At 35.7% G+C, this 14,849-nt stretch overlaps 1 protein-coding gene across 5 annotated transcripts in view; it reads left to right on the forward strand.

The window, feature by feature from the left end:
• LOC130670266 (protein bric-a-brac 2-like) overlaps window positions 1–14,849 on the forward strand; it is a 35,057-nt gene that overhangs the window by 11,340 nt on the left and 8,868 nt on the right. For 2 of the 5 annotated variants that reach the window (XM_057473587.1, XM_057473588.1), the window contains exons 2-3: window positions 1,189–1,333; window positions 1,512–1,676. In XM_057473587.1, the coding sequence (XP_057329570.1) occupies window positions 1,189–1,333; window positions 1,512–1,676 (310 nt within the window). Of the gene's footprint in view, window positions 1–366; window positions 776–1,188; window positions 1,334–1,511; window positions 1,677–14,849 lie in introns of those variants that run through there. The other 3 variants (XM_057473586.1, XM_057473585.1, XM_057473589.1) reach the window with 3 other exon arrangements.

Raw genomic sequence — 14,849 nt, forward strand, 5'->3', positions numbered from 1 at the left:
TCCCAGTAACGCAAACTGATGCAAGGAAGTCGAGGATGGAGTGGAATGAGAGGACTGATGAATAAGGGAATTGAGAACGTTGAGATGGAGGGAACCAATGGGACCAGCGGAGACTATCGTCAGCTGAGTCTGCTGGTCCGTAATGTAATGTAGCAATAAAATGAAGAAATATAAGTTGAGTATGTAAGTATGTAGAAAAATATGAGATAAAAGTAAAGGAATGATGCTTAGGAGCAAAGACAGAGAGAGAATATAAGTATCCGTTATCGTGAGTCGTCTAAGCAGCTGATAAAAGTCCGTATGCCGACGGACAGATAACGCAAATAGCCCGTATAAAGAGACTCGCATAGATAGAGACAGATAAAATACGGTTCAGAGAACAGGTGAATATCGCGATTCAGACCAACGCCCGTACTTTCAAACTCTTTAATAATCGCGCCCGTCAGAGTCCAAGTTTTCCGCTTTTTAGTAAAAGCCTTCATAAATTTTATCTCTAGTCGCTTTAATTTATCGGGATTTCTCTGCGTGTCTAGACGGCGTAGGCTAATGAGCCAACAAAAATAACGACAGTGACGTGAAATCTGCTGCTAAATTTTTTCCTTAATCCGCAATCTTCCTTACCGACTTCAGGATCCAGGTCCTGTTTTTTTACGTCGTGTTACCGCTTTTGTTTATTTTTTAATAATTAATTATGTGATTTATCGGGTAATTTTGTGGATAATAAACAAGCCTGCGGTTAAATGGAGGCTGCTCGTTACTGGGGTGTTCACTACAGGTACTAATTTTACAATTTTTTGAACCCGTGTTGAAATTTTTTAAAAATTTATTTTTCCTCGCGGAAAAAAAAATATTTATTTTTTACTATTAGAGATAAGATAAAAAAATAACATTTGTTACTCAATTCATTGAATGGATTTTATTGACAGCAAAAATGTCAAAATAGGTCAGTTCAATCTCGTAGATAAATAAAAATAAGTATGATCCTGAAGCCATCAGACAGTTAACAATTTTCGGATTTTTTTTTACTCCAAATTAATTACAAAAAAAAAAATCTAAAAAAATGCACATGTAGAAAATTAAAAAAACTACAAGTGCAATTTTTCAAAATATTTTTTTTTAATGACAATGACTAATAATTTGGTCTTTAAATTTTTGCAACGCAGTAATAAAATTTTTTTGTTTAAACAGCGGAGGGATGGCCGGGCAGCATTACTGCCTGCGCTGGAACAACTACCAGTCAAATATGACCTCAGTGTTCCACCAGCTTCTGCAAACGGAGGCTTTCGTGGACGTGACACTTGCCTGCAACGAGGCATCGTTAAAGGCGCACAAGGTAGGCAAGTGTAACATGAAAAAAACACAAAGTTATAAAGCCGCTGGCTTATAAGATCATATATTAATATATATATTAATTCTGCTCATCAGCAAAAGTGCAAAGATAACAATCTTATCATATATGACGTAACCCGCGAAACTGAACAACAATTACAGTAAAAATAATTATTTTTTAGGTCGTGCTATCAGCGTGCAGTTCATACTTTAAAAAACTCCTGCTATCAAACCCCTGCAAGCATCCGACGATAATAATGCCCCAGGACGTGTGTTTCAACGACCTGAAATTCATAATAGAATTCGTCTATAAGGGGGAAATAGACGTGTCTCAAGCGGAACTTCAGGTGAGAGAAAACTTACGGGGAGCTTTGGGTGGATGTCTGTTACACAGATCCCGATGACGCAGATGTATTGCTGATCCTGATATAGAATATACAGATTCTCGATGATACAGATCATCAATCACCCAGATCCCGATCACACAAATTGACTTTCTGACCGATAATCTTAAATTGAAAAGAAAATGTTGGATTAGAAAATTTCTGTACACAGAAAGAAAAAAATCTTGAGTCAAGGGTAAATTTTCTTATGATCCTGAAGTTAGGAGACATTTAAAAATTTTTGAATTTTCGTATTTCAATCAATCAATTGTAAAAAAATAAAATAAAAATATGCACATGTAGAAAATTTTAAAAACTACAGGTGCAATTTTTTTTTTATCTTCTATCGTCTAAAAAAAAATCCAAAAATTATTAGACGTCTGCTAACTTCAGTATCATATTTTCTTGAACCAAGAAAATCTTAAGGAAGACTAAAAATTTCTTGAATGAAGTTGAAATTTCTTGAACGAAGTTAAATTTTCTTGAGCTAAGAAAATTTCTTCTTGCTCCAAAATAACTTCGGTCTTCCTTATAATTTTCTTGGTTCAAGAAATTCTTTTTTTCTGTGTAGATTTTCTAAGGATTTTATGGAATTTCTGTAGAAAGTATACAGAAAATCTGGACGTAACCGCCTAAGAAAATCGATAGAAAATCTATAGGAAATCTAGACGGAGAAAAATGTTGGCTCGAAACCTAACAATTTTTATTATGCCGACCAAACTTGAAACAGGAAGGGAAGCATCCAAAAATATATTATGCTCATACAAAAAATTATTATGCTGTATCATAATACGTACTACTTGCGAGACATTTATTGATAAGATTTAATAACAATTACTTCCATAGGTTACCTGACCGTTGATCCAAAGACGATTGATCCGCCGATAAAATATACACACACATATAAATGTGAAAAATTACGCCCTTTTTTCACTAATTTTGTGTGCGTGTAACAAAAAATATACTCACACACAAATTTTTCACATTTATATGTGTGTGAGTATATTTTATCATCGGATCAATCGTCGCAAGGATCAATTGTTGGGGACCAATTGTCATACATGATAATAATTGTGAGGCGGCATGATAATTTTTTATAAGAGCATGATAATTTTTTGGATGCTTCCCTTCCTGTTTCAAGTTTGGTCGGCATAATAAAAATTGATAGGTTTCGAGCCAAAATTTTACTCCGTGTAGAAAAGTCCTCAGTATCTGGGTGATTAATTTTCTACATCATCAGGAATCTGAGTCATGGATCTCCAGATCTTCGGAATCTGAATATTGTATCGGGATCAGTGTAATAGACTTCTACCCGAAATTTTGTCTTCTTGCTAATTTCGCGCTTCGTCTCCCATTTCCATCCGCCTTCTTTACCGACAGCCGGTCCTCCAGCTTACCAACCCGACAAACCCCAACCCGGTCAATAACAGCCCCAACCTACCAGTTGTCGGTAATATCCAGCAGTCGACAACCTCAGGCACAGATTTAAATTCATGACGCAAACACCAGGCGTTCATACATCGCGTCGCGTCTCTCTCTTTCCATCCAACACAATCCAACCAATCCCTTTTTATCCACCGGATCCACTTTGTTCAGTAGTTTTTTAATCGTAAATAATACGGTCTACTATCACGGTTAGGTGAAGAAAATATATATATAAAAAATAACTTCCCGGCTTTTCAACTGTTTCACCTACTGAACAAAACCGAGCTGAGGATTCAGACCATTTTAAAAACCACCAGTTAAGTTTTCATTTAATTTACATCACTACCTCCATGGCAATCTGCATATATATGTATATTTTTTACTGGCTACCACAGTAACTATAATTACCAACGCGTTACATGTCTACATAGCCTTTAAAAACGTGCATCGTAAATAAAGGTTAGTCATGCTTCATCGCAACTCATCATCATTCAGCAAATTTTGAACTGGTATGTCTCTATAAACTTCATTATTATCAGTACCAATCATAGACTAACAATTAACAGTAATTAGACATAAGTAATTCATAATTAATTTGAATTAACCGCCTTTTTTATAAAAAGCCAAAAACTTTTTCAACCGCTTCGGCGGCTGAAAAAATTACCGGTTTTTTTTTTAATAGCACTAGAGAGAGAGAGAGCCGTCGTGGTAGTCGTCGTAGTCGTCTCGTGACTCTCGCGCCTGGTTGAAATCAATAAAAGGACAGTCTTCGACCCCCATCTCGTTAGGACGCATTGTTCGGCAATCAGGCTACTCTGCGCGAGCTTACAGGGGCTCTCAAATCACTTCCCTTTCTTTTAAACGATATTTTTAATTTTTTAATCTATATACATATATATGTACATATATATATATACAAAAAAAATTTTTTTGCGCAAGAAATATTTTTCACTATGAATGGAAAACGAAAATTCCCGCTCTAAAGAAAAAGCTGACGTTTAAAAATTTTTGAATTTTTTTTTAAAGATAAATTTTAAAAAAAAATATTTTAAAAAATTGCACATGTAGTTTTTTTAATTTTCTACATGTGCATATTTTTAGTTTTTTAATCTATATACATATATACAAAAAAAAATTTTGTTGCGCCAAAAATATTTTGCACTATGAATGGAAAACAAAAATTCCCGCTCTAAAGAAAAAGCTGACGTTTAAAAATTTTTGAATTTTTTTTTAAAGATAAATTTTAAAAAATTGCACATGTAGTTTTTTTAATTTTCTACATGTGCATATTTTTAGTTTTTTAATCTATATACATATATACATATATACAAAAAAAATTTTGTTGCGCCAAAAATATTTTGAACTATGAATGGAAAACAAAAATTCCCGCTCTAAAGAAAAAGCTGACGTTTAAAAATTTTTGAATTTTTTTTTAAAAGATAAATTTAAAAAAAAAATATTTTAAAAAATTGCACATGTAGTTTTTTTAATTTTCTGTATGTGCAATTTTTTAGAATTTTTTTTTTGTAATTAACCCGGGAAAAAGAATCAAAAATTTCAAATTGTCTACTTTTGTGTTAAAATTAACAGACAGTTTCAAATATTCCGACTCTTTTTTCAAATATTTAATTTAAAAAATAAAAAAATGCACATGTAGAAAATTTAAAAAACTACAAGTAGATTTTTTCAAAATATTTTTTTTTTTAAATTTATCGTTTTTAAGAAAATCCAAAAAATATTAAACCTCAGCTGACTTCGGTATCATAAAATTTTTCATGATACTAAAGTTAGCCGACGTCTAATAATTTTTGGATTTTCTTTCAGTCGGTAAATTATAAAAAAAAAAAATTTGAAAAAACCACCTGTAGTTTTTAAAATTTTCTACATGTGCATTTTTTTAATTTTTGATTTTTTTGTGATTGATTCGTTGAAAAAAAAATCCGAAAATTTTTAATTGTCTGCTAACTTTAGGATGATAAATTTTTCTGTATAGAGATAACATATTAATTATTATATCATATATATATATATCTAGTGTCATCCGCCCTTGGACCTTAAATAATTTCCCGCGAAATGAATTCGCGAAAGCGGTTAATAAATAAAATATTTAAAATTTTATTCGCCTTCGAAGAAAATCGAGTCAATGATCTCTTGCTCCGTCTCACTTATGCCAATGACCAAGTATATATATACATATATAATAATAATAATAACAACAATGATAATAATAATGTAACGTCGCGCGCACGCACAACGTCCAACGTCTCCAATGTACTTAACTTATACGTTCATGTAATTACGCAACCGATTGACATCGGACAATTATTAAATTTATGAGTTATTTATCAATTACTCTGATGTTTTAACAATCATTTTATTTATTCAACTAATATTTAGAAAATAATTGCAACTTTTTTAAAATAATTATTTATTGTGCAACAAAAGTTGCGCAATAATTTCATTCGTATTTTAAAATTTACTAAATAATTGTCATTTATTTAATAACATTCTCGGTATTTAAATTTACCGGCACGCAATCCACATCTGGATAAAAAAATAATAATTGAATTTTTTGAATTTTTAAATTTTATGGCGGCAATTTCTTAGCCGAATAATTTATTCGAATAATTAAACCGGGTGCGAGGTGGAGGTAGAGGTCAAGGAACTTTAAATAAATTTAATAAGCCCAAGTTTTAACAAATTAATGACGTATATATTTATATATATATATATAAAATATTGTTAAAAATGTAGTTAACAATCCCAGCTGAGCGCATCACGTGTTTCAAGGACTGACCTTGAAGAATCCCCACATGAAAGGAGGTTGTGTTGGTGAAACACAGAGATGTCTTTTCTTCCCCTCTTGGTCTGCTGTGGGCTATTGGAGAATCGGAGTAAGAGTGCTGGTCTTGTGTGTCTGCGGGAGCGAGAAAGAAAAATAAAATGAAAAGGAATCGAGAAGAAAGGAACAGAAGGAAATAAATAAAATAAAAAAAACGGCAAAGTTGCCTGTGGCACGGTTGAAAAATACCTCACCCGTATCGTTCGGTCGGTCGGTCGGTCGCTCGGTGCATTCACTTTACAATGTACAATATATATATATGTATATATATATACTTATATATATTGGAGGATGTTAAGCTCTTGTAGACCTGGAGACTCTACACGGCTACGTACCACCGAGACACTACATCTGTACCAACAATAAGTGTCGCCGTTTCAGCTTTGCTTCTATCCACCAAGAATGGGAATCAAAATAAAGATTTAAAAATAAGGGATCCGTGACCTGGTTCTTGTCATGCTTCTTATTTTTATATCTTTACTTCGAGTACTTGTACTTTTACCTTTACCTCTGCGTATGTAAGAAAACTCCGCCACGGCGAGAAAATCCAACAAATTTTACTGGTTACATGGAGAAATTATTCTTGTTTGAAATTCTATGGTGTAATAGCGATGCCGGTCCATGTTCGCCACCTTACGGAAATTAAAATAAACATGATCCTGAAGTAAGCAGACATTTAAAAATTTTTGGATTTTTTTTTTTAACAATTAAATTTGATGGAAAAAAAAACTAAAAATATGCACATGTAAAAAATTTAAAAGACTAAATTTAAAAGTGGAATTTTTTTTAAAATTCTTTTTTTCATAATTTATCGTTTTTTAAAAAATCCAAAAATTATTAGACGTCGGCTAATTTCAGTATCGTAAATAAACATCGATGTTCTAATTAGCAAATTGTCTAACTTAATATTTTTCGTACGAGTGTAAGTGTACCGGATATCAGACAAATTTAAAATTATAATTAAATAGAGGAAGAAATTTAAAAAATGAGATTTACAAAAAATGCACTTATCAATTTTGAAATTTTTTAAATGTGAATTTTTTTTAAATCTCATTTTTTAAATTATTTCCTCTATTTATTGATAATTTTAAATTTGTTTGTCTGCTACATTCACACTCACTTTTTGGTTGATGATTTTGGGCAATTTCCAGATACTAATAGTTTGAAAAAATATTATTTGAGTAACCTAGGCAAAAATACTAGACATAGAATTGATTTTTAGATGAAAAAACATTTTTAATTACTTTTTTTTTTTTGCATAAATGGAGGATTTTTTATGATCTCAAAGATAGCAGACAATTAACAATTTTCGGATTTTCTCTTCAACAAATCAATTGCAAAAAAAAAAACTAAAAATATGCATATGTAGAAAATTAACAGAGTTATAGGTGAAATTTTCAAATATTTTTTTTTATGAATTCAAAAATTATTAGATGTCAGCCAACTTCACTGTTAAAAATAATTTGAAAATTACAATACAAAAGGAATTGAATTTTCATAACTAGATATTTGAATTGTATTTTCAATGAAAAAAGCTTCAAATTTAATATACGTAATTTAATAATCAAGCTGGTATTCAAAATTAATAAAAAAAATATGAATTTTAATAAACGTACTTAAAATTTTACACTTGATTTTAAAATTTTCAAAGCAAGTATTGAAAATTCTATTTGAAATTTCATAATACTTATTTGAAAATTCATGTACCTGAAGATCGGAACGTTTTTCACGCAACAAAAATGAAAATAATTCATGAAATCTGTGTCTAAAGGCGAATTTAGGGGTAGTTGGGGCTAGCTTGTCATTTTCGGGTTACGTGCGAAACATTTCCGAAATCTAAATCTAGTTGATTTTTACTTTTCATTTCTTTTTTCTTATTTCATTCCGCGAAAAACGTTCCGATCTTCAGGTACATGAAAATTCAAAAAAAAGTATTTTAAAATCCAAAGTGTTAATTTTAAAATTCAAAAACGTGGATTTTAAATTCTATATGAAATTAGTAATTAAATTTCAAGCACAAATGTATGTGTTTATTGCGTTATATACAATCTTTGAAAATTCAAACAATTTTTTTTACAGTGTTCAGTATCATGGATTTTTTAAAATGGAGTCGATTTTCTAGAACGTCATGCAAAAATTATTATGGCCATAGTAAAATCATGTCACAAATTACTGTAACCATTTAAAATTTTACTATGATCATTACATAGTAATTGCATGTGTTAATTTAAATTTTCGTAATCACTATCAGAAATCATTTCTAATAACTGGTATTAAATTTTGGAATTCGCTGCCTAAAAATATAACATTAGCTGATAGTTTGAGTATTTTTAATAAATTACGCTACAGGCATCTAATGGTATTAGAGAAAAATAGTTAAAATTATTAAATTATATATGAAATGAATATGTTATGATGCATCTTTCTTTTATTAAATGGCTCTGAAAGGTATTTTCCTAGAGTCATTATTATTTATGCTTATTTACATTTACTATTAATAAATTTGTATTCTGTAAAATTATTCTTGTAAATAAGTTGATAAATAAATAAGGTGGCCAACATGGTCTAGTCCAGCATCACTATGACACCATAGAATTTCAAACAAGACTTTGTCCATGGCATGTAGTTGAGTAAAGCGGGGCCAAGATTAATTACTCTTCTGTACACAGAAAAAAAAGTTATCTTGAGTCAAGAAAATATTTTTGAAGACAAACGTTTTCGGGAACCAATTGAAGATTTTCTTGAGCCAAGAGAATTTGTCTTGGTTAAAAAAAATTCGTCTTGGTCGGAAAAGATTTCTACTTTATCTGATAAAATTTAGGTCTCCAAAAAAATTTTCTTGAATCAAGAATATTTACCTTCAGTCGAGAATTTTTTATTTTCTGTGTATCTAAATATTGTCGTAGACTAAACAAAAGGTACCAGTTTATATTTTTCCGTCCAGGTTAACTCCAAAATGTAGGGTAAATAAAATAAAAAAATATCTCTGCATTAAAAAAAATCCGGCATGACAAAGAAATGAGGACGTTCTGTGACCTGGTTACGGACTAGCTCCTCGAGTAGGTTCGTGTATAAACTCGGACACCTGACCAGGAACTACTCAGTAGTACAGATCCACCGCGTACGTTTTATTCTCTTTCTTCTTCTTTATCTTCCTCGATTCCTACTACACTACTTCCTTCGTACCAAGAGCTGGTTTGGTGTTAGTGGGGATCTGAACAAGTCAGAATCTCCGAGGATCCCGTTCTACAGACCTTGAACTCTACTGTATCCACTTTACACCGCGAAACTGTTAAAACTTATATATATATTCTCCCACATCCATTTGTATTTCCATTTCTCCATAGACTTCCCAGTTTCGTTTCGCCGAAATTCCTCTCAAAACTCGGATTAAAAAAATTAAGTACCCAGCGCAAACTATCGTGTTCCTGCTACCAAATAATGCAAGCCATTTTGTATAAAACCCCTTTAGCCGTCTCCCTGGGGAAGCCGCGTTGAATATACATCAGACACACTCGCACATTCACTCATTCTCATATATACATATACCGAACAATGGCGAATCCTGAGATGGAATAATTAATGTTTCCTACATTGACTGTACCTCTGGGCACCGGACTATCCAGTAAACTAATAACGTTATAAAAAAAAACTTGAATTATTTGGCGAGAGCCAACATTCGCGTCAATCGATTCCATAGATGCTGCATACATTCATATATATTCATAGAGCAGTGATACATTCGTACATATAATTACCCAAAATATAATTTAATGTACACAGAAGTGCAATTACGTGTGTGGGGAAGGCGTAGGTGTAATGTTTTAAACAAATAGATACAAATGGGAAACGTTGTTACTGAGCCATCCGCATTAATTATTTTATCTTTTGGGTTCGTTCGTTTTTAAATTTCTCAACTTACACTCTCGACTGTACCACGCGGTTTTCTGCGAGCACCTTGAGTGTGTGCGTGATGTACATAAGTACGTATATGTGCTGCGGGTATAGACGAGTGCGTGTGCGTAGAGCCGGTGACTGGAGCCGCAGATTCCCTTTGTCTGCGCAAACTCTGGACCGCGACAGCCTGTGCCCTCTCTCATCTCAATTCCCTCTTTTTGCCCCTCCAGCAGCAGCATCACCTCCATCTCCATCTCCACATCCACCTCCACCTCCACTGGTGCTCTGGCCTCTAACTCTTGCTCGCGTATGGCGAATCTGGTCTGCTATCCATAGGCTGCCGTATGCTCGTGTGCCACACACAGAATCCGAATAATATCTACGCGGTGGTGTGCGATCCGCATGGCCCTCCACGGTTTCGCTGGCAAATCTACACATCAGCTAACAGCTAACCAATTCCCTCTTCTCATATTATATGTATATATTTCTTCAAAACCTCCGCCTCCTTTCTCATATATTTGCCTTCCATTTCGTCGATCTATCCTGGATCCTACACCCCAATATACCCGTACTCCATATCAGGCTCCCCGTGGTCCTGCTCGGTGATTTCACGTCCTCTTCAGAGTAATGCTGGCACCGAGTATCGGGTGCATGTACTCGTCAGTAAAATTGCTTTTGGCCGCGCCCGAGTAGAATATAACGTCTCGTCTTTCATATGCACGCCGCTTTATCGTCACCTCTTTTCATCTTCCTCTCCATCCTCATCTTCTCTACCCTGTCTCTCCTTCTACTCTTCCATTATTCTCCATCTTCATTTTATTTTCTCCTCGCCTCTACTATACGCATTCGCACATTACCAGCTAAATTACAATAAAAAAAAAAATTATATATTAAAAGCGAGGACTGAAAAGTATCCTGGGTAACGAGAGTTGGCAACTGATGTATAAGCAAAATAAAATATATACATGTAATGTAATGTGGATAAAAATGCAAGTTGGGCAAACGTTTGAACCGCACGATGAAGCAAAGAGCCGCGCAGACGGGTCCAAACAACAACCGGGGGTCCCCTCCTCGAGATTATCCACGTTCCGATAGATCGATCCTCTCTGTCGCCCGCATACCTTCGAACTCGCGGGCCTGCTCTTTCCCGTGACTCCCTCGCCCCTTTAACGCCGAGTCTATCCGTTCCCCCTCCCTCTCCCCTCCTTTCCCGCTTTCCCTCCACTCGCTCTTCTCCTCGTCTCGCGCCTCTACCCAACATCTGTCTTTCTCACTCTCGCGCTCTGTTCCTCTCCCTCATTGGCTGCGCCTCGTCCGTCAGTCTTCTCACTCTCACACTCACCATCCATATATATACATATATATATATATATATATATATATATATATTGGTCTCAGTAAGGCTCTAAAACACGCACCCCTGCTCACTGTAGACCTCAACTCAACTCGACTCGACTCGACTCAACTCGTATCCACTAGAGAGTTTTGCGTGTGTGAGTCTGATCGTTTCTCTGTTAACATCTAGCCAGCCTCGGTCCTTTGTCGCCGTTCCTAAACACACATACAACTGTCTATTGAAAGGCAAGTAAAGCGAGCCGTCGGGTGCTCGCGTCGGCGAAATTCGTGGCCTGGTTGCCTGTGTTGGATATACGCCGCTGTGCCCGACACTCCATCTCTCGTCCCTCCTCTGTCTCCTCTAGACTCTGTCTCCCTCGCTCTCCAGGAGTTTTCTCCACCTCCTCTTCTATACCTACACCTCATTCTCCTCCTACAGCGCTCCGACGCCGCCGCTTGGCGTCCTCTACCGATGCCAGAGAGCCTCCGAATGCCATTTCACTTTCGTTGGGCTTCGCCACGGAGACCGGGCCCCGCTAAGAATTATCCTCAGTAATACTCAAGAGCACACGATTCGCTCTTTTGTCGTTTAACGGACTTGCCGGTTTTACCCGTAGTATACGAGTACAAGTTCCAGTTCCATCACCAGTTCCATCACCAGTTCCAGTACTAAAGTGCGTGCGTTTATTTAACATTACGTTCGTTGATCAATCATCAGTCATCAACCAGCAGCAAGCACGTGTGTGATAACGCTTTGTGACTCGTTTTACCTCCACTCTTTATCATCTCTCTCTCCACCCATTCGTCTTTTCCTCCCGCACCGCAGCCGACTTTCTTCGCTCTAGTATCCGCACCCGCGGACCCAGTGAGAGTCTCGCGCACGTGCCTTCTCTCTTCCGTCTGCTACTTCTTGCTCTTATTCTTATTGTCCTCCAAGGCTCTTTTCCTCCGTACCCCCTTCCACCTCAACTTACCGCTACAACTAAATAATTATTACTACACTCCGACTCCTCTCACTTCCTCCCTTCCTCCCCCGCGTCATCGTACTCCAGCCGTATCTGTATCAAGTGCAGGTGAGTGATCTACTCGTACATTCATAGATTGCTCCTTACCGGAAATCACGTGTGTTACAAGTGTGTGCCGCGAATATATATATTTTTAAATTTACATTTTTATTTCCTTATAATTTAATTATTTTAAAAAATAAATTATCACATTTGGCTCAATGCCGGTCTGCTCGACGCTAACAATTTTATTTACGCACACGAGCACACCGACACACATCATATATATGTATATGTTTAATAGTATACTTTAATATATTACTCAAAAAAAAACTCGAGAGATGATTCTATTCTACACTACGACTATAAATATATACATATATATAACATACATATAGACTCATATATATTAGTGTAGTGTAGATGCCCTCTGCCTCTGCGCCAGTAAAGTGGTAAGGAAGTGACTTTACGAGAGCCCTCGGAAATGTCTGGGAACATATAGTCATATATATATATATATATATATATATATATATGTACAGTATGTAGTTAAGAACATTCACATATTATCCACCCTCTTTACTTGGCACATTCGTAAACATTCTTGGAGACTGACGGCACTGGAGAAAGCTCGCATGCCACATAACCAGTAGATAAAAAAAATTTCTGATACTTTTTTCTGATTTTTTCTCATGATTCTGAAGTTACCAGACAATTAGTAACTTTGGAATTTTTTTTTCACTAAATCGATTACAAAAAAAATTTTTTAAAAATGCACATGTAGAAAATTTAAAAAACTACAGGTGCAATTTTTTCAAATTTTTTTTTTTTTATAATTTATCGTTCAAAAAATTATCAGACTTCAGTATCATTTTTTCTCTACAATTTTTGTTTGAAAATTTTTCAAAAATTTTTTTTTTTGTCTATGAAATATTTGAAAAAATGGGTTTTTATTTTTTTATCAACCCCTGGGGTGACGGTGACGTCACAGGCCAACGAAATTTGCAGAATTTTCGGAGTTTCAGACTGGACTATAGTCTAGTGCGGCTACAAGTTTTACACGAGTGTGCGTAGACCTAAAAGTTGAAAAATAATTTTAAAACCGGCATCTATACTCTCGACTGAAGCAGACAGAGGAACTATACTCATACTCGGCACCATGGGCCGCATATCTAATCCATGTGTGGAGCGGCTGGCTTGGGTCCAATGAATGCAGACTAGTGACTAAAACTAAAGCCATTTCCCTTTAAATTTTATTTGAAAACGAGTAGCCTTTAATGTTATTTTCAACTTAACTAAACTTTATTATTTAGTAAAAAAAAATAAAAAAAAAAAGTTGTTTCCGTGGAGATAAAGTTAAAAATTCATCCGGGAACTTTGTACTTTGCAAGTCGGCAAACTTTTTATTAGTTTAATTTTTTTAATTGCAGTAAATTTTTCCCTTGCAACTTTCGGCCGGTAAAATTCAAGTTTTTAATTTAGTTTTTATAAAATGAAATACGGACTTTAAATCGCGGATCCGCGAACAAGACGCGAGTAAACGAAAAATGAGCGGTTTCATTGAACCCCTTCCACAAATCGTTTTCCACGTTTTGTCGTCTTGTTCTTGTTCTTCTTGATACTTGTCGTTTGCGTCGTTCAAGCACGTGGTCTTCCATTCAGTAAGAACATTACGTGTAACTCACTCCGTGCTGAGAACGAGTAGAGGGCAAGAAAGAGACCAGAGACACTAGTCTGCTGAGAAAGACCCAAAGACGCTTGCGCCCGTTACACTATCGCTCCTTTATGACGTCATATCCGCAACCCGTACAACTTTCACCCTTTTTTTATTTTACTTTCATCCATTTCCCAGCTCGTGGGATTTATTTTTATCCACCCTCGACTACCACTCGCTCACGAGCATTTATGTCCTTTTTATCGGCTCCAGTTCCGAGGCCAAGAAAAATATTCACCTCTTGCGCATTCTTACCTCAAGATCGCGTGCCCGACCTCTTTCTTTTATTCACCTTTTTTTTTTCTATCCTACTTCTATCCACTTGCTCCGGAAACTGGCTCTTGCTGAGCTTTTTCACGGATTTGCACCTGTTGGACTTGCGATAAAAACTTTTATTTTCTCGCGTATTTTTTCACAGCAAACCCGCAGCTGCGATCTCTTACTCCGAATCCTTCATCACCTAGACCTGGACCCAGATCTACCTCGCAGCTCATTAATTTTCTCTGCTCCCAGCGGAAAAAAAAATTCCCTGATTTATTAGACATTAGACGCAGACTTTTCCTCGTGTCAATTAGTCAGGGTATAATTGTTCGGGCGATGCCCTTGAACCCTAAGTATTGATTGGTGAGGTTGGGATTCTGGCGTTGGCTCTCGAGTTCCCGACAACTCACCAGCTCTCCCTTCAACCGCGCCACTGGTTCTGCCTCTGCCTCTTCCTCTTCCTCTTCCTCTTCCTCTGGCTCTGACTCCGACTCTGCTATCGCTGTCTGAGTCAGTTTCTCTGTCCCGACATAAAGTTATCTTCGTCGCGCGGTGCTTGGTTGCGCTACCACCGCCGTCGCCACCCATTCTGCATCGCTCTCGGCAAACTGAATCCCTCTTTCTCTCTCCCATGTCCTCAACACTCCTCAGTCCTCCCT

Source organism: Microplitis mediator, chromosome 6 (assembly GCF_029852145.1).
Source record: "Microplitis mediator isolate UGA2020A chromosome 6, iyMicMedi2.1, whole genome shotgun sequence".
NCBI classification, from domain to species: Eukaryota; Metazoa; Arthropoda; class Insecta; order Hymenoptera; family Braconidae; genus Microplitis; species Microplitis mediator.